We start from the raw sequence: 20,340 nt of genomic DNA, 5'->3' as shown, positions 1-20,340 counted from the left end.
ACAGAAGCCAGAAAAATTCAGGCTTCCGCTGGGTTCAGACGCCTGCTTCTCGGATATAAATTAGGCACAAAGCCCTTAGGTATTAATTATCTGCGCCAAAGAAGCTACATGTTGAGAGTGAGTATAGTCCCTCTTCACCCGTTGTGAGTTAATTCAGTAATTTACATGAGAAAATGTTGCACAATTTTTTTATTAACCGAGGCTTGAGTTGAGTATTGTGACGAACAGTTCTATTTCAGCGTATTATCAATGTTGGATAGATCAACTAAGAGAAAGTGACAGTATAAATAGTAAATCTAAAGAAAAAGAACATTTTTCTGGGATTTTTTTTATTTGCGAGTTCGGTCGCCATTAACGACAAATAAAAGCTAGTTTTTAGATAAAGGATGTCCAGCCGGTTATTTACTTTTGTTCGGAAAAAAAACTCCAGGTTTAGGAAGATAACTCCCAATTCAAATGTATCGCCGGGTGCTTCTTGAACCTTCCCGCTTCCTTTATTTCATACCACCCTCTTCCCAGCCAAGACTTCTATGCCTCCTTTGAGTGGAAGTTTTCCATAACTTTTGTGATGCAAATAATGGCTTATGCAGCTGTCTTGAATCAGATGCAGATGTTAAAGAAGTTTGTAACCCTGTGTGTAAACCCTCTTAATAAGCCGAATAAAAGATGTACCTTTTTGAATTGCCCCAGCTTGGTTCCTGGCCCAGAGGCAAGAAACCCGAGCTAAGCAACATCCCAATCCTCTTAGCTGCCAAAATAGTACAACACCACCTAAACAGCTTTAACTTCTTTTGTTTCACAGTATTTTTAACATTTCGTCGTAACTTTGTAATCTTCAAATCTGTCGGAATTATCACTATATAAAATATAACTCAAAACTTTATATCATCAAAAGGCGGAGGAAGACGTAGTGAGAACTATTTCTAGGGTCCTCAAATACAGTGAATATACATCAAATCTCTTCATGAACAAAAAGGCAACTGCTGTTTATGTCATCAACTTCAGCATATCTGCGATTCTCATGCCGTAAGCTCACTTTTCATCCACAGAGCTGTATTATGAGCATTATGGGACGAATCTCGTTGTCAGCGTGTCTGCTGTTCTTTCTGCTCTTCGCACGCCACACCTGTGCAGAACAGTCCCGCATTACTGTTGTCAACGAGTGGAACACAGGCTTCACCGCCAAATTCACCTTCAGACTACAGTCCAAGGTTACTGACGGTTGGATCATCACCTTGACTTTCAGTAAACCAGCACTGAAACTCCAGACATGGATTGGTGATATAAAGTCTGTGTCTCCAGACCGCAAGCGCTACGTGATTACCAACAAACCGTGGCAAAAACAACTGAATGCTGGCTATGAGCTATCTACTGAAATCGTTTTAACTAAGCCTGTTGCGAACTCACCAGCTCCTGGCGGTGTGGCCTTATTCCAGAGGCTTGGTGCTGGCGCTGGGGGAGGAGCTGGAGGAGGTAACGCTGGTGGTGGCGGAGGGGGACACACAGGCGGTGGGGGTGGTGTGATAGCCAAACCGACTGCACCTCCAGCCCCAGGTCCGTTCAATTACAACGAGGTCCTCCGCAAGTCCATTCTGTTCTATGAAGCACAGCGGGCTGGACGTCTTCCCGCCACAAACCGAATCCCTTGGAGAAAAAGCGCGACTCTTCGGGACGGTGCAGATGTTGGAGTGGATCTTAGTGGTGGTTGGTTTGACGCAGGAGATTTCGTCAAGTTTGGTTTCCCTATGGCTTCAAGTGTAACAGTGCTAACCTGGGGTCTGTTGAAGTATAAAGAAGCTTATATTGCAGCTGGGGAACTGAAAAGCATGTTGGACTGTATTAAATGGCCATTGGACTATTTCATGAAAGCGCACACCTCTAAGTTTGAGCTTTACGTACAGGTGAGAACGAGACATTTTAATTTTTTAAGAAGAGTAGAATGGATTGCATCATCTACGCGTGAACTTCTGAAAGGGATTTCACCCAAATTTGGGGAACACGACATTTGTTGCAAAGACTATATGGTTTGATGGTATTACATGGTATGCCGTATATTGATGTCCGGAATTTCCTTTTAATCAAAATTCATATACATGTAATTACTTTAACTTGGATCGAACTCTCAGCATGAGGAGCCGATCCATTGGCAAGCCCACTGTTTGTGGAGGTTGGTTTAGGCTTTGATCTGAAACCATAACCTGTTCGACGATTATTTTGTTTTTGTACGATTTCTTTACTTCTTAAATTGCTTGGCTGTTATCTTGCTTTGTTTCTTTTGTTTCGTTTGATTGTTTTGTTTTATTGTTGTTATCATTCTGGTTTGCGAGTGTGTTATTTCGTGGCAATCAATTAACTTATGAAGAATCGTTATACACTTTTGATCCCTTCTACTCTTTCTTCCCCCTTACAGGTTGGGATGGTGTTAAAGACCATGAATATTGGGGCAGACCAGAAGACATGCATATGGCCAGACCTGCTCTGAAGATCACAGCTCAGAGGCCTGGATCTGACGTTGCTGCCGAAACAGCCGCTGCCTTAGCCGCGGGCGCTATAGCTTTCCGGAAGTCTAATCCAACTTAATCTAACCAGTTATTGGCGCACGCTAAGGGGCTTTACGAATTTGCGATAACCTACCTCGGGAAGTACAGTGATTCTATACCCAGGGCTGCAAAATTCTACAAGTCTGGTGGTTATAAAGACGAACTCTTAGACAAGAATAATAACAAATTTCAAATTACGCAGAGATGAATCCCCAAGAGATTCACATGTCAATTCCAAATTTTCAAATGAATGTTGTGAGCTGGCTGTACACCGAGGATGTAGCATGATTTATATTGTTCAATACTAGAAACATTATTGCATCAATTTCGCCTCCTTATGCGCAAAAACCGCGAAGACTGTTGTTTCGCAGGTTCTCTTTTGTTAATTTTTTAAAGCAATTTGTTTGCACAGGAACGAAAGAAAGCTGGAAACTGTTGTTCTCTCCGCAATTTCAATTTAGATGAAAACAGTTTCTAACAAATAAAATTTTCTTAATTGAAATTCAGGCAAATTAGGCGACACGAAAGCAGACATTATTTCAGACAGTCAAGCTAACAGAAAATAACAAGACCGACTACTTCAACGGATTGATACATTCAAATTTATTTTCTTATCATCACAAGTAAATAGTCCAGCAACAATTTTAAGGGTCGAGAATGAAACGGGTACACAAAATGGATGATATATTTACGTGCTTTTTTTTGTTGTTGTTTCATACAGTAATTATGAACGGTGGGTTATTGTAGTCGGAAAATAATGAGGCCTCTGAATACACAAAAACAATTACAACTACCTGAATTTGACGAATACATCGATGAAAACTGCTGACAAACGAAGATGCTTGTTATTATCGTTTTTCATATTCACTAAAAAAAGTATGTTATGCACTGTCTTCCTTTAATTAAATTTCCGAAGAAGGAAAGAATTAAATATCACCCTGATGTTTGTCTGCTTTGCGATTAACCAATCAAATCGAAACATTTTGGTCGTACGTGACTCTCTTGTTTCCACTTTTGAAAAGCAACAACAATTGACTTCTCTAAAAAATCATAACTCGAAAACAAGTCGTTTACATCTGAATTACCAACATTTTAACGAAGAATAAGCATATAATGACCCAACTTAGAAATATTTGTTCGAAATATTTTTTTTCGCCCACAGGATCGCAGTCTTTAAAACGACTTAAAAACTGTTGTAATAATTATCATCCTCCGTAATATCTTTGCACATCACTGTACCGTGTTTCTAAGCTAGTTTTCCTAAGCATGCTGATCACAAATAAATGTGTACGCCACCTTATATACTGAAATCGTGATGGCGAGTAGTATGGCAGTGCTGTTGATCACCAGGGCAGCTGTTCGCGGAGTAGGCACGTTTCCGATATCTTCTTCCTTCGTCCATTCCCAGTTTACCCAAATTACGCGCTCTTTCGAGATGGATCGTGGCTAGATCTCTTCGTGGCTCAGTGTCTTTTTGGATACAGTTTAAATCGGATGAATTTCCATTGATTTCAATACCTTGGGGAGGAAGAGAGAACTGACTTACTTTTCTCTTCAGGCCTTTCTCGTACATGCTTTGCCATACTGCATCCACGTCACCGCGATCAGGAGTTGATTTAGATTGATAAACACAATCCAGGTCCTGCACCGCTTCCTTCTCCCAGCTTAACATAGCGGTTGGCCTGTCTGCTATCGAAGTCGACATATCTGGTCTACACCGCAACTCGAGCTCTTCTGGTTCTGTAAACAAACGGCTTGAGTTTTAAATGAGTCCAATTGAATCGTTCGTGATTGGCTTGAAAATAGCTTCAATTAATTGTCTCTGTTTGTGTCACTTTCCGAAAAGCTTATCTTCCTTTTCTGGCTCAATTCAAATCTTCTTTGGCCTCAAATTTCCGGGGACAATTCTGTCAATATATTTCCCGCCGGATTGGTATCAAATTCAGCGCTACTAATACAGCAATGTTTACCATTTGATTCAGCCGAGCGACTTAACCTGTAGTGAACATATCGGCTCGGTAAAGCGAAGATAATCTTAGATTTGAGGAAAATTATGGAAGTGATGACATCCTGGGACAAATTCGAGTGAAGATCTGATTTCACCCCGAACTAATCTTGTGCGTGCACCAGGTTTCGAAGGTTATTGTGCTAGAAATGAATTATTTAGATGACATTAGCTTAGCTAATCAAAATTCTGTTTGTAAGAACCGAAAAGGCCTCTCTGTGGAGACTTCTTTGTCGCGAAATTTATTAGACTTTTTCTACTTCCCACTCTAATAAATGACAAAAGTACCGAAACATGAAAACTGTGTGGAAAATGTGGAAACGGTAAAAATCTTAGCGATAGTTTTCACTTAGAAAGAATAATTGTTTATCATTTCACTTCAGGGGTGAAACCCGCACGTGGTGAAAAGCTTCTGTCTTCGTCTTAAATGTAAACAATGCGTGACCGATTTGATGTCAAGGATATTACGTACGTTTAAGGAACACAAACTTAGACGGCGCACAGTAAACATCACACACTAGTGTCATAAAAAATTATTCTAGATTTTACCGAAATGATCGAAGATATAGCGAAATCCGTAATTCCCGATTTCAGCACGTTTTGCGTGCGCCTTCAAAAACTGACAATTTTCTCGAGGAGTGTTTAACATCTTCAAACAGGCTTCCAACAATTTTCTTAACATTATTATTGACAAATATCGTCGATTCGCCGTCAGGCGTGCATGCAAGTTGGATTAATTTAACTGCATGCGAACATCCTCTCAGAGTGCTTCATTTCCCATCGCCTGACCAATTTTATTTTTTGTCAGTGGAAATTACAGTGGAAATATTCACCCGAAATGAATTGAAAACAAAACATCATTTTACTAAATACACGTTCCTTGCTGCACAAATGTTTTTTTTTTTATCCCGAGTTCATTTTCACTTGGCATTGTACATTTAGAAATGAAGATGATAATTTTTGCTGTTGCCAGCTTTTTATCCTGTTTCATCTGTCGAGGCCGGTCGGCACACGAAAAGAGCTAGGCTATATTCAAAATCTGTTCGTCCTTATTTTTAGTGCTAGATATAGCAATAGACTCATTTGACAAATGAATTAAAACATTAATGTAAACTTTATGTATTTATTTAAACAGATTCTTTAAGCTAAATCAGTACACGACTCTATCCGTATATTCGTTTAAAGTACTATTCGATATAAATGTGACCGGAAGTCAAAACCGGCTAGCGATATCCACAAAATTCAAGAAATTTAATACCTTAAAAAAGTTATTTTCGATTTAGGATGAGCGATGTTTAACGTTGGATGTGCGTCGAAACTTCACCAGTTAAAGAACTTAAGTAGCTAGTTTTAATAGAAAAAATACGGAGTAAAGAAACATTAATCGAAGATTAAACGTCTTGATCTTAGAGGACTTGCAAAGGTACAACGTACAGCTCGGGAAAAAAAAATACAAAAATCACTTCAAACGTAGAGCGCAAAATGTGACTTTACATGCAATGCAATTTGCGCCAATGAAGACGAATTTGCAAACATACGCTAATGAAGAAGTGCCAAGCAACACTAACAACAATACATATGGAGAGGTGCAAAAATAATTATAATAAGAAAACTGGCCAGAGACGAAACACACTATGCCGCGAAACATGCGAAAAACAAATCAGGGAAAATGTTTTCCGTTCGATCTTGAAATTGCCCGTAAAATGAATCTTTTCAGCGTTTTCGGCCCATCCTCTTCCGTACACCTTGCCGCTCGTGTTATCTGTCCTCATCCTTGAAACCATCCATCACTAGCTGTCTACATTTAAGTGCAAATACTTTGTTTCTCATTCACTTCGCAAGGGAAATGGACAACTTCCTTTTAGTCTGAAATCTTTGAATGGTTTTCCTGGTTGATTCCAGAAATCGACAACGCAAAATTTGATCGGTCATTTAAATCTAACCTGGCTCTTTTACAAGCTGCAAGTTACGTTCCGTTGTGGAAAAAGCTAAATTTTCCTACCTTAGCAAACTGTCATTAAAAAAAAAAAAAAAAAAAAAAAAAAAAAAAAAAAGACTGTCAACCTTCAAGAGATTAAAATTTCTTGCAACCACAAAATGGTCATAAAGAACGAAAAAAAAAAAAAATAAAACCTCGTAAACGTCAAAACAGCTGTTTCTCTGCGTGAATACTAATGTCTGCCGGAGAAAATTCTGGATACTTTTCTATCTATTCTCGTCACGTTTAGTAAGTTGCATATTTTCTTACTTAAATAGCACTAACTGACAACAAAAAGGAAAATTTGATAAGAGAGCAGCTTTCAGAAAACAAAAATTTCCTCAAGCATATAAAATCACGAGCACTTCAATTGTTCTCTCGTTTCGTAACAAAAGGACACAGATTTTTCAATTGTAATTTACGTAAACCTCAAGTTTAAAGACTGCAATACACTTGGCGATTTTAATCGCCGATCGCGCCCAATTTGCTCGCTAGCGAAAATTGCAAGTGATTTTCGGCAGTCGCCACCCAATCGATGCGTACATACTTGGCGTTTTTTGAAGTCGATTGCTGCGATGTGGCACCTCAACCCCGTTTCGTTTTCATTGAGTGATGTTTGGAAAATTGGTGAGAACGAAGCGAAAACATTTGTTACCTATTGTCATAATTTTGCTTGCAGGGCGCTCCAAATCTAAATGATAAGATTTGCTTTTTTTCGTCTTTGCAAAACCAAGTTCTGCTCCTTCCGCCATTTTGAAAAGTCAAGTGATATTATATCGTCCAACTTCATTGGTTGATTTAACCGGCGATTCGCAGCGATGGGAGAGGAAAATCGCGGGAAAGGGCCCGGGCACTCTTGGCAAATAGCAGCGAATAAAAATATCTGAAATGGAGGGAGATTGCCTCGCTTGTTCAAGATTCTCCTTTTGTGGTGATTTTTATATACTTTCTGTTATTTTCGTCCACAACTTCCTCCTCCTTTCCTAACCCTTTTCCTTTTTTCCATGTCATCTTCATGATCCTTTGCAGCCCCCGTTCAATGAAGGTCAGGGAATTAATCTTTTGGGTTATAACTGAATCATAGATCTGAAAATGTAGCCTGATCGTCTGGATGGGTGTAGTCCAGAGAAGGATGTAGTCCAAAGAAGGATGTAGTCCAGAGAAGGACGTGGTCAGTGGTGACTGACATTTGGACAACTCGAGCGAAAGTCATCGGCAGAGTCAAGTGAATACTTGTAGTCAGTCGAATGTTCTAAGTCCGTTTCGTACAACTGATTGGTCAGTTTTGCCTTGATGTTATTGGCTGTAAGACTCAAGTGGCGTAGATCTGTCGTGATTGGTCTGTCTCGATCCTTCGGTAAAGTTAGCTTGTTCTGTTTGGTTCTTTTATAATGTTAATGTCGTGTATAAGTCGTTTGCATGGTGCCGGTAATAGTTTACACCTGTCGAGGGGAGTCTGTTCTAAGTTAGTAAACCAGCTTTCCTTAATCACTTGTTTAAGTTAGGCATTACACAGAGTTCCAGGTAAAAGTGTCAATCTTTTCTGCCAGTCTCACCGATGTGGGAGGCGTGATAATCGGAGCAACTGATCTTACTTGAAACCACTCTCTGACTGTTCCTCTGTTCGTCCTTGTTTTTGAGTAACCGGCTGACTTAGTGTAGTGATGTGTTTGTGGGCGACACGGATATCGAAGGGCTATAGGATGCGCGAGATGTTCTCAGACAAGCCTTTTATGAAAGGTATAGTCGCTTTAGTCGTAAGAGTTGCGGTGTCGTTAGTTTCAGTAGTTGCAGTAGGTCGGTGAGCGTTTCGTCGGATGAAGCCTTCGTTGTAGTTGTTATTTGAAAAAAACACGGTCAGGGTATTTGTTCTCGTCGGATAAGCTATCTGTCGTGTTGCACTAGCTGCACTCATCGTGTTATGAGCCGTAAGCCTCGCTTAAAGGGCATGTAAACCCATAAAAAGTTCATTTTCTTTTCAAATAGATGTTTAGTAAATATATCAAGTACACCAAAGGTACCATTTGTTTTTTCTCAAAAGTCCATTTTCACTTTGTAAAAGCTCTTCCAAATTCGAAACATTCGCCATCTTGAATGGCGCTATCTTTCCTGTGACTTCACGGGTGGAATCTCCAAAGTTTCGATTTATAATCGCGTGAGAAACGGAGTCTTTTCCACAGCCGTTGTTTGCCGGTGTCACAGCGGATTTGGACCCCCCGCGGATTTGGACCCCCCGGTCCATATCTGCTAGCGGATTTGGACCCCCCCCGGTCCAAATCCGCTAGCGGATATGGACCCCCCTTTGCAGATTTGGACCCCCCTACCAAACTTTCCTTTTAAGCATCCTTTGTATCATATTTGGTAACTAATTGTATTTGCAAGCTTTTTGTCGATGTTCTTTTCAATCACAACACAACATTCCTCAATAAAGGTAAAAGAAAAAACCAGCCATTTCGTTCCAATTCTACCGCATTTATTATGGCGAGTCGTACAGTATACGCAAGAATCAGATGTGAACAAACTACTGCATTCGAACTATTGAAATTGTTACGATAAATCCTTGCTTCTTCTGATGCGAATCAACATTGATACGAAACGTCATAACAATAGTGGAGACTATTGCGTCCAGTCAGAAAAATAACTCAGTCTGATTTTCTAAAATAATAATAATAAACAGTTTCTGAACAAGAACGAAGAAACTACTGCTACTACAAGTCGTTCGTAAAGCCTGTGATAAGTAAAAATGTTTCTATTCTGAACTATTGGAACTCTCAGCTTATTTTCAGATGCAAATCAACATTAATCAACATTAATGTCAACGTCTTAACAAAAATGGAGACTATTACATCGAACTCAATCTTATTTTCTAATATTAATGATTATTAACTGTTGAGGGATCCAAAATAACACCTTAACAATTACGAAGACGTCTAGAGTCTGGCGATCTGCAGACAATGCAGAGCCACTCGCCCTCCGGGGTAGTCTTAAATCATGTGAAACTCGCACATCTCGCACCGAACCATGTCGTCCCAACACTCGGGCATTGAATAATGACAAAATAAATTAGTGTCACAAGTTTGTCTCCTATTGAATCTAGTGGTGTTCGACTATCGCGGAAAAGGTTCAAAAACGACCTCTCTCCAGACATCAAAATTAACTCTTGCCCATTTTCCCTTGGTCAAAAGAAACATCCGACGGGATGCCAGTTCGTATGCATTGACGATACGCATGTTTTGAATGAAAAACATACTTTAGTACGCACTGGAACGTGAAGTATCATCCATTTTTACTAGAACGTTGAGGACGATGTTTTCACTCAGTTTTGTTGGGGGGGGGGGGGTCCAAATCCGCGGTGGGGGGTGCATTTGGACCAGAGGGTCCGTATCCGCTAGCGGATTTGGACGGGGGGTCCAAATCTAGGGGGGTCCAAATCCGCTGGGACACCCGGTCTCGTTCGGGAGCCAGCGCTGAGCCCATAAAAGACACTGCGTGACCTGTCTTAACCTTTGCCTGAATTCGAAACACGTATCAAAGAAAGAGAATTCGTTGATGTCGGTCTGTAATAACATGACCTGGAATTTTGTTGATTCGATATAAAAAATTCTATACAGGATCCCATAATCAACCGGCTTTATGTTCTATGAAGGAATCCACGCCAGCCCCACTTGCTTCCTTTGAGAAACCCTGTAGAGAAACAGCAGAAGAATTTGTGTCACGGTTTTCACAGCTGTGAAAGTACATTCAAAGGTCAGTAGGACAATATTTATCATTTTGAGTAGAACTTAAAAGATTCCGATTTCAGCTTGCAAAACTATCTTTTCAGTATTTCAAATCGAAGCAAACACAAACAGGGTTGGATAATTATGAAGGCCACACAAGGAAATATATACGTTACAACTTGTTTATCGATGAAAATGCTTCGGAGATGAAGGAAAGCAAAACACTAATATGTCATAAAGAACGGGCACAACCGCCAGTGCTGTAAGACATGAATAACTAAGATCTGCATTAACATGTACCTTTGTTTCTCTCAAAGGTTTGGCGGTTTTAATCCAATGTAAGACGATCCAAAATCCGATGGAAAAGTGTTGTGGATATTGTTTACCGCACAAGATGTCACAGCGACTCTGAAATGTTTGCCGAGATAATCCCAACACCAACGAATAAGCACATTCGAAATTGCAAGAATCCGTAAACGGAAACGTGGCAGAAACATGTTAAACCGTTCCGGAAACACGACGGATAACCTGTGTTTCCGTTACCGGTTTCGTGACGTTTTCTCGCGTTTCCGTTGCTGCGTATACAACGGAACCGGACCACTTTTACGTAAACATAACGGAAACATGGAGCACAGGCGGCCCAAGCTCCAGCTGTGAGATGATCATCTTGCGCAATAACAGTCATGGCGGAATTATAAGAGTTTGTATGGGGAATATTTACGGCCGCCCTAAGGAATAAAATAATACGTCAAATTCTCAAAAAAAATACCTCACCTTACTTCTACGGCGTAACGCTTGTTATCTGACCGCTTACTTTGATGAAAAGGACGCATTTTAGCGAGTTGTCCATTTCGACGTTTTCAACGTTCATAAGAAAAGCCCTTAAAAAATGGCCCCTAAGGGCTTTTCTTATGAACGTTGAAAACCTCGAAATGAACAACTCGCTAAAATGGGCTCTTTTCATCAAAGTAAGCGGTCAGATAACAAATGATACACTGTGGAAGTAAGGTGAGGTATTTTTTTTTGAGAATTTGACGTATTTTGTTTATTCCTGAGGGCGGTCGTAAATACGCCCATACAAACTCTTATAATTCCGCCATGACTGTTATTGCGCAAGATGATCATGTCACAGCTGGAGCTTGGGCCGCCTTTGCATGGAGTTGCATGTTTCCGCCACGTTTCAGAAATACGGAAACATGTGATTCGTCCTGTGAAGCTATCTGTGTGCAATTTAGCGAAATTTCCCGTCAGGAAAGAAGCGAAAAACAACTTGCTGTAGTACTGTATTATTAAATCAATGACAAAAACAACTCAAGTAAATCGATCTCAAAATGTAAAACAGAACAGATGAAACAGAAAACAATTAGCTTACTCGCCGGTGTGATTATATGTGCCTTACAGCTGCCTGTAATAAGCCATCTCCAGCACCCAGACATCGAGGCAAATTGACTGAAAACCTGGATGCTCAGAGACACAACTTATCTGGGTTTCAGGCCCTTGCTCCTTCACTTTACAATTGCCCGATTTCCGTACAGCAAACACTTTCCTGAGTTGTCGGCGTTGGCTGACAAGTTCCATACTCACACCATTGATATTATTATATAAAACACCCTCTGAAGCTCAGGTTTAAAAAATTTCTGTTGCATTCTTTTAGATCGTACCCTTGCTTTATTGGATTTTCATGTCAAATACAAATAAATCACGCAGTAAATTAAATACCAGTCTAAGTTTCCGAGAAGGTCGCATCGCTGTCAACATGTTTTGTACTGTCTTCATACGGTTCGCTTCGGTGAACCATACGCGGCTCATATTGTTAAGGACGTGGCCCAGACTCTCCTAAAGATTCTGGATTATCCCCTTCGCTGTCATATACTAAGCTTAAGGCATTCGAGTCGCTATCTTCTGGAAAAACATCTTCCGAGCTACTGTTATTTACACGAGCTCCCACACTGGTTCTACTGTAAAATATGTGTTAAGCAATATTTTAGTTCCACCGCTTACGTCACGACTTCTCGCTATTGTTTTTACCGGAAATGGAATTTCAGTTGAAAATGCCGATTTTCTCCTTAAATGAGTCGAATTGGACAAAACGAATTTCAAATTCGTTTTCTACGCAACTTTTTACATAGTATAAGAAAAACATGTATTTTTGGGTTTACATGCCCTTTAAGGCTCAGGTCTTATTTGAAAGTTTTGATCGTCACATTTATTTGGTTGTAGTTTTGTCTATAGTGCTGAATCGTTTTCACAAGTGTGCCTCTCTGACAAATATTGATAAAACACCTGTAACATTTAAATCAACAAGCTCTCTCACTCTAGAATCAACCGAACGAAGTCAATTTAGGAAGCTCGTTTTTGTGACTAAGAATATCCAAACAAAGCATTTTACCTTGAGAGCCCTAACAACGTATGATAAAGATGAGAAACACCAGAGAAGAGAAAGAAAGCAAGAGGGAAAGGAAGAAAAATTTGATGAGCTTGTGCGAACAATGCCAAAGTATGGAGATTGCCCAATTTTCATGGCCAGACACAATAATAGACATAAACAGGCTGTCACGTGAACTAGTTTGATGCAGGTGTCGCTAAATGAGGGAAGGGCATTATCAAAATAAACTGTTTTTAAATTATTTCAGTTTTGTTCCAAAACAATTAATTAGACCTGGTGTATCCTTACAGATGTGTTATGTTTTCGAAAATTTTGGAGAAAAATCCTTTCTTCGTTTATATTTTTAAAAACATGTCAGCTAGACTCTTGGTATTTACGTGGCTCAATACAATTGTGTCGTGATGAACTCAGCCGGTTGATTGCTTCGCCCAACAGGTAGTTCTATTTACGTCGGAGTCTTAGAATGTAAACTTTGACGGGTCAAAACAGCAATGGTTTTCAATGAAACCTCTGAGGTTATTCGATAACAAAATGCAGTCGAAAACATCTTTTAAGTTTCGAACACAACTTTTCATAACATTTGAGCTCTTTCCCTGTTATTTATTTTTTTGTGTCAAATTGGCGTAGTGGATATCAAAAGAAGACATACAGTTCTCCGTTTGAATGATGCAATTTTTGTGTTCGACTTGAAAATTTGCCACTCACCCCACAAGCCAAGGACCACATTAATTGACCGATCGGTGATAATTTCAAGTTGAAATTTTTATTAGCGAAAATTTGTTTCTTGTTTCTGTTTAATTACAAACTAAATCATATTTGAACTATAAAATTAAAAAATATGTATCGGGAATATGTGCTGTTGGTGGCTGTGTTTATGCGACTGTTAGACAAGTAGAAGTTTTATATCACTATTTGCTCGATCAGTCCGTGTTTCAGAGCAACCTTAACTTTAAACTGAGCCTTTTTATGATATTTATGTACAATAAGCATTAAAAGAGGTTTACTGGATTTACTCAACTGAAGAAATAAGTCCTGGACTGTTACGCTACACGATACAACACTGAGCGACGAAGCCAAATGAATACTTTTGCAATATATGTTGTCGTAAGCCGTTATACCTTTCCGCTTAGTATCCAATAATTTTGCATCAAGCAGTTTTTGTCCAGAAATGTTTCCTTCTCCATCGTCTGCCTTTATCGGCTTTGTTCAGTTTTCCCGCCTTCAGAGCGCGCTCACGGTGTACTTCCGAGAAGTCAAACGCACCGAACTTGTAAGATTGGTTGTCATCTTTGCCACTGTCTTTCTCCGGAAACGTTTTCTCCAGTGGAAAGCTACAAATACAGGAATGGCTGTGCTTCAGTTGAAGGCCTTTTTCGTAAAGACTCCTCCTCATGGCTAACAACTCCGCGTTTAAGATCGATGACATCAAATCGTAAACAAGGCAGTAATCCTTGTCCTTTTCTTCCTCCCAGCAGGCCATAGGAAGAGGTCGATCCAACGCGCTCATGTCTGAAGGTTTTTAATTTCACCGTGACGAGGAACGATTTGCAGTACAACTAACCGAGTCAAACGGAGCTTATATTTCGAACGGTTTCCAGTTGCTTCCTGTTTTGAAACGCCAACGGAAAAGGCCTTGTCGCCGGGCTGATGAATGGCACAGATGGCACCAGAACCTGTTAATGACAGCTGCGCACGTGATCAACCAATTGTATTGTTTATGTCAGCAGAAATATCACTGCGCATGCTTAAACGACATGCCATGCCATGCCATGAATATCCAAAAAGTTGCTACCTAAATTTTAAAAGTTACTGCCAAAATTACTTGATATTTTTAAATAAATGTTAGTAAAAAGCTCTGCTTTTCGTTCTTCACAATAATTGATAACATCGGTCAAGAAAAATATCTTGAAACTTAGCTTCAAAGAATTGTTCGAAATATGGATGAGATTTACGGAAGCTTGTAAGTTTAACGGAGCAAAACACATGGTTTATTTGTTTTTAAAAGGTCGGTAATCATTTAAGAAATTCGGTTAAATTGAAGTTTCTTTGAAATCGTTAACTTTTTCGTGCTTGATGTGTGCTCTAAAGTTCTATTTTGCTAACAAATTGCTCAAAAAGTCAAAGTTGGTCGAAGTCCAAATGCCAAAAGTGGCTCAAAAGTTGCCGAGCACAATCAGGACAGGCGAACGGAGAGGGGGGCGTGGGGGGGGGGGAGGAAAGAGAGTACTGGGTACTGGAAGTGTCAAGTCTTTCCGGCGGAATACACGTGCGATTTCTTTCAATATGGAGGAGTTTAATGGTAAATAATTCACTGTCAAATGGCTTAGAAGAAAAGGTCTGCAAGGTTTAGGTTTTAAGGTTTGGTCAATGTGTAGAAGGCCAAGGTCACTGATGTTGCTTTTCCAAAAAAAGTTAGCCTTTCAAAAAAAGTGACTATCAATTTTTTTTTTGTCCTGGAGGGGCAGGAAGTTGAAAAAAAATGCCTGGCGGGGGGCCCGGGCAATGTTGAAGCTTTAAATTGATCGACGTATTACTGTTAAAAAAAAGAAAGGAAACATAAAACTTGGGGTGTTGACCTTTTTCAATATTTCACCTGTTCACCTGCATTTGTGCCAACTTGCGGCTTTGACTACACTCAGTCTTTGCCAGGCTAGTGATAGAGTTATCTTTTGTTTTCACCTACATTAATTTACATGATACAAAAATATATATATTACATGAAAAATGGAGAAAGTTTAGGCTGCCCATAATAACCACTGAGGGCTAAAAAGATAAGGCAGCCTTACTTAGGTTATTAATAAATTATTACATTAAAGGGTTAGGTTCCACACACGCGCACACACTACACAAAATACAAAGATAAAAAACAACAGTAGCTAGTGGGAAAAAAAAGACAATAAAAGAAAGTTAAATATGCCAGTATTTAACAACAAAAAGCCAGAAAAATATAGTTTCGGTAAATTTGCGATTAATACTTAGCGATAAGAATTGACTTAAACTTTTTCTTTTACGTTTGATAGAGAGAGCTATATGTCATCACTTATATCATTCCAAACTTTAGCACCTTTCATGACAATTCGACGTTCAGTCGAATAGCTTTACGTGTCTTCCTCACTCCGTTCCAAGTTTTGTTACTGTAAATTTTAACCTTTTTTGCACGTCTCTTCAAATCTGAAGCAAACTAGATCTCGAACCGAATAATATATATTGATACGAAATTGACCCTGACAGTACGTGTAATTTCAGTTATTTGTCAAATTTCGTAGGGTAGTGAAGCCTCACTGAAACCCTTTGAAACTCTTCTAAAATATGATATTTACAATCATCGTTCCATCAGTCAAAAATGTCGAAGGAATTTGAGGTAAGTTGATATTCTCTCAGAAAGGAATCCTTTCTGCATCTGATACCTTCTTTCTCTGGCTGACTTTTATAACCAATTTTACTGCAGCATCGTCTTTTCCTCTTGCTTTTCCTCTTGCTTCTTAAACGTACAGGATTTTCAAGTTTTTTGGGGACGTCACTCTCCCTGCAAGGCAGAAATATGGGTCCACCTCTTGCTATCGAGGTTTGTTATGCCTTTCGACAAAAACATCGTACGTGACGCTTCCTGTGATGATGACGTCCTTCTTCCCTGATTGGCTGCACTCCGCGATTTAGAGCTCGCTTCGCGTGAATGGAAACCAAATCTGTAGTGACTTTCTTAGAATTCCCCAGTTGTGTATCAAAAAATTCGTTCTCCTCAATGTCCTCCAGACTAGGAACAAACCTAAACTTGGGGTACTTTCCTCGCTTTATCCTCCGATGACAGTTTAACTTTGGGCTTTGCATCATGCTCAGGTCTATCGCAGCAAGTTCATCTTTGAAATCCCGATAAGATTTTTGGCCATATTTGAAGTCAAAGTCGTAAACTTTAGCTTTGTTCAATTCTCTCATTGTAAGCGGTTTGTCTTCCTGCGTAAGGCACATGGTTGAGGTCCCTTGAAAAAGTTGCGTTGCACACAGCCTCAAATTATGAGCTCTTTTTAGTTCAAATGCTGTTGAAAACTGCTGCAAGATAAGGATTTAGAATCTTTATTTAGGCCAGAGATGAAGCCAATATAATGATTATCTCATGGAATCACAGAGATGTCGAGGCACTAAAAAATGAGAATGCAATATACTTTGATTAGTTATCTAGGAACACGGCGATATGAAACGAAAAACGTTTTTAATGGTCACTACAGCTGTGTTCTGAAGCAATCATATATCATACGTTAACCTCCACAGAGTAAGAGCAAAGGGGTAATTTTAATTCTTTTGTCGGAAAATAAAGTTTCCGTTTGTTATTTAGGAAATAGGAACTTTTGCCTCTGCTTATTATAAAAACATATTGGTCTGGAGGGATTCGTGACTCAAGTCGTTAAATTAGTTTCTTAATTAATCAATTTCTTCCTAGGGAGAAAACCAGTCAGCGAGTCTTTCTTTATTCCAAATAGTTTTGGACTTTTAGTTATTTTTGTATATAGATATAATGCCCAATTCTCGTGCACGAACTATTTTGTTTACCAAAATAAAGAAACAAGTTGTCAGCTGAAGGCAATATCAAAAGTTTGGTTCAGCTGATGCGGAAACACATGGGCTCTGAAACAGGACACGTGCCATTCTTTCACTCCCACTGCTCTCACTGCCTCTCCTGATGAGACGTGATTCCATTGACCTCCGCTGGTATATTGTCACTACCGTTTACCAACGCACTCTTAACTTATTTTGGCTATTGTAACTTACTGATGGAATATACTGAGCTGAATATCTATATTTCAGGCTGATGAAACTGAAAGGAAACTGTACAACTGTCTGGAATTCTGTGTACTCTTCCATTGTAAAAACTGTAGTTCTGTCACAAAAAACTGAGATTCTAAGCGCACTCTGCATGAATGCTCGAAACCTGTTGTTTATGAGACCGACTAAGTAATAAAAAGCGCTTCCTATCGCTTTACTGACCCAATAACTAACTCATTTGGAAGGTCGATTAGAACACACTCAACAATCCATAACGGTCATTACGTCATCAAAATGGCGGAAAGTACAGTCTGTCGCTCAAATGAGCATTTACTGCTGAAACTCGGTGTTGACATCCATCCAATGAAGAAAAAAGAAAGCACGATATTTTTTTACTGTTATCTTCTCTTGTTGAATTACAATTAAGTTAGGAAACTAGTCGTTGTCGGATCTAATTTGATTAAAGAAAAGAATAATTGTTCTTATAACAACTTGATTGGTTTCCTTATCTTCATTCCGTTATGAGATGGAGTATACTTATTCTAACATTTAACTTGTTTTTCGAGGCAAGACATATCTTTTTCTCTATTGAATCAGCAATATTATCCTTCCGGTTTTTTCAGACAATTCGGCTAACATTTGTGTCTCACAAAAATGAGATTTGTTTTTAAATCTTATGTTATTGCTGTGATACATCTTTGCTTGTAACTTTACAACAAAATTGGGGGAAAATGTTAAAACAGGAAACACTATCGTACAATTATATGCTCAATAGTCTGAATTGTGAGGAGCCTTAGATCGAAGGACGGGAACTTGCTCTTTCGCACTCATTTTAGTTCTTTCCTTGATAGCCTGCTTTCGGTTGTTGTTATTGTTGATATTTTTTTTTGGTTGTTGCTCAGACACATCAATATTTTTTGTTAAAAGAGACTCGCTTTTAGCGCAAATGGTGTTGTTTTTATAGCTCTTTCGAGCCACTCCTCCTTTTGAGTCCTTCATTACATGCAAAGCGTGACTTCTTTGACAATCTACAAGAATACACGTGTTTTCACTGTCTTCAATATCATGTGTGGATTACTCCTATAAATAAGAAGCATTTGGTGCGCTTTCAAGGGCATACTCAGCAGAAATGAGTAATAACTCGATCTTCTGATAAGAAGTCATTTAATGAACAGATTGACACGAAACTCGAACCGTTGAAGGGAACACCCATTCCGGTTCGAAAAAAGATGACATCAAAGTGATTGATGAATTTGCTATCGGGAGACAATACTTTGTGTGTACGTGTGCAACGAGAACTTGTACAATTCATAAGATATTTTCGAACTACCTTTAAGATAATCGTGGTTTCTTTGCTTATAAAAAAAGTCGTGATTGGATGACTCATCTCTTTGCACGATTTTCGTTTAAGGTCGGGTTAAATCTTGTTATTTGGTCTGTTCTTCGATGTAACAGTATCAGTGCTCGATGTTTGTCGTCCATTTTCCTAGAGGCAAATCCACGGACAAATACTATCTGAGCTTCAGTCCATCTTCGAGTGTTTGGCTTGAAGTCATATCCTTAAATAAACCTTCTATATATTGGCTCTGATTAGAACTCGCTACTTAAGGAACCCGATCATTCTTTTGCATTAGTTTTATCAGTTATTTCCACAAGAGGGAACTTTTCGGCAACTCAACATGTGCAAAACACAACTTTATCAGGAGGCTTCAATCGTGTGCACTTGCCTTTTACATGAGGACAAACCGCTCACCATGAAAGAATTGAACAAAGCTAAAGTTTACAATTTCGACTTTAAGTATGGCCAAAAATCGTCGTGGGATTTCATCGACGAACTTGCTGCCATCGACCTGAGCATGATGCAAAGTCCTAAAGTAAACCGCCACCGTCATCGGAGGATCAAGCGAAGAAAGTATCCTAAGAGTAGGTTTGTTCCTAGTTTGGAGAACATTAAAGAGAACGAACTGTTTGTATCACAGCTGGATCATTTGGATAGGATCACCAAAGATCTAGTCTCCATTCACGAAGAACGAGCTCTGAATTGTGGGATACAACCAGTTAAGGAAGAAGGACGTCGCCATCACAAGAAACGACACGTGAGAGGCACTAGTAGGAAGGCGTAATGTGAAAGGATTCCCGACAATGACCATCTTCGGCCGCATGAATGGAACGTGTATGTCGATTCGCTGAGCCTTGCGTGCTAAAGGCGAGGACGCCATCCAATGTCAAAAACGGTCTCCCTACAGATTGTTGAATGATAAGGAGGGAACTTGTATTCGGAAGAAAGAACACATTGGTTGTGAGACAAACCCGAATTTGTACGATGGGTTCTCAGCGAGCTCTAACATTCCTTGAAGTTATTGTAAAGTAATGGCCATTCAGAGACTGCCATGGCATTTATTTCCATTAATTAGATTTCTGGTTTTCTCGGCATGCTAAAGAATGGAAACTATCTTGTGAATAAGTAGATTCTTCTTAATGTCCCTTAGATTCTGCCTGAACCTCACAAATCAAAGATCAAGAAACTTTTAGACATAGAAGATTAATCATTGAACGCTTAAAAACACTCCGTGACTTTTAGCACGTTCTTGGTTTTCACTTATCAAGGTTACATTCATAGACATCAAATTTGTTTCCACTGAAATACAAAGTTACCTATGAATGCTAAAAACACTTTGTGGGTAGGTTGCAGTTGCTATTATGTAGGGACACTGTAACTCGATTTTTTTGAGAAAGTTTTGGGCGATGTTTAGCGTAACTAAGGCGTTGATTTAGATATAGACCGCTTACTAATGAGGGCAATTAATTAGTTCCTAGAATTTGAAGTATCTGGTCCTGTATCATAATGTTTTGACTGTGTTGTGACCCAACTATATATGTATTGTACATAAGACAAAATAAATGATATGGAAACTGAAAGAGAAACGACTGGAAGATTCAAACTGTTTGATTTC

At 39.3% G+C, this 20,340-nt stretch overlaps 4 protein-coding genes and 1 long non-coding RNA gene across 5 annotated transcripts; 2 read left to right on the top strand and 3 right to left on the bottom strand.

Annotated features, from left to right (window-relative positions):
* Positions 1–989: 989 nt before the first annotated feature.
* On the top strand, positions 990–4,276 carry LOC149047769 (uncharacterized). The gene has a single exon (XM_089201603.1). It carries the CDS (start codon positions 990–992, stop codon positions 2,028–2,030), a length of 1,041 nt encoding a protein of 346 aa, XP_089057729.1. The 3' UTR covers positions 2,031–4,276.
* Positions 3,124–4,245, bottom strand: LOC149047770 (uncharacterized). Its single transcript, XM_089201604.1, has one exon. The coding sequence runs from the start codon at positions 4,243–4,245 to the stop codon at positions 3,838–3,840; it is 408 nt and encodes a 135-aa protein (XP_089057730.1). The 3' UTR covers positions 3,124–3,837.
* A 4,703-nt stretch (positions 4,277–8,979) lies between the features above and the next one.
* Positions 8,980–10,906, bottom strand: LOC149047768 (uncharacterized). The gene is made up of 2 exons (XR_016185227.1): positions 10,543–10,906; positions 8,980–10,207 (listed from the first exon to the last, which is right to left on the bottom strand). It is a non-coding gene; the product is annotated as an uncharacterized LOC149047768 (long non-coding RNA).
* Positions 10,907–15,191: 4,285 nt separating this feature from the next.
* LOC149047767 (uncharacterized) lies at positions 15,192–17,021 on the bottom strand. Its single transcript, XM_089201601.1, has one exon. The coding sequence runs from the start codon at positions 16,592–16,594 to the stop codon at positions 16,199–16,201; it is 396 nt and encodes a 131-aa protein (XP_089057727.1). The 5' UTR covers positions 16,595–17,021; the 3' UTR covers positions 15,192–16,198.
* A 1,712-nt stretch (positions 17,022–18,733) lies between these two features.
* On the top strand, positions 18,734–20,305 carry LOC113669160 (uncharacterized). The gene has a single exon (XM_027185162.2). It carries the CDS (start codon positions 19,066–19,068, stop codon positions 19,507–19,509), a length of 444 nt encoding a protein of 147 aa, XP_027040963.2. The 5' UTR covers positions 18,734–19,065; the 3' UTR covers positions 19,510–20,305.
* The last annotated feature ends 35 nt before the right edge of the window (positions 20,306–20,340 follow it).

Source organism: Pocillopora damicornis, chromosome 3 (assembly GCF_964200805.1).
Source record: "Pocillopora damicornis chromosome 3, jaPocDami1.2, whole genome shotgun sequence".
NCBI lineage: Eukaryota > Metazoa > Cnidaria > Anthozoa > Scleractinia > Pocilloporidae > Pocillopora > Pocillopora damicornis.
Note: the sequence above shows the minus strand (reverse complement) of the source record. Positions and strands in the feature narration are given on the sequence as shown.

Coding starts and splice junctions, on each gene's coding strand:
- LOC149047769 (XM_089201603.1), top strand. CDS start 990: ATGTCATCAACTTCAGCATATCTGCGATTCTCATGCCGTAAGCTCACT.
- LOC149047767 (XM_089201601.1), bottom strand. CDS start 16,594: ATGTGCCTTACGCAGGAAGACAAACCGCTTACAATGAGAGAATTGAAC.
- LOC149047770 (XM_089201604.1), bottom strand. CDS start 4,245: ATGTCGACTTCGATAGCAGACAGGCCAACCGCTATGTTAAGCTGGGAG.
- LOC113669160 (XM_027185162.2), top strand. CDS start 19,066: ATGTGCAAAACACAACTTTATCAGGAGGCTTCAATCGTGTGCACTTGC.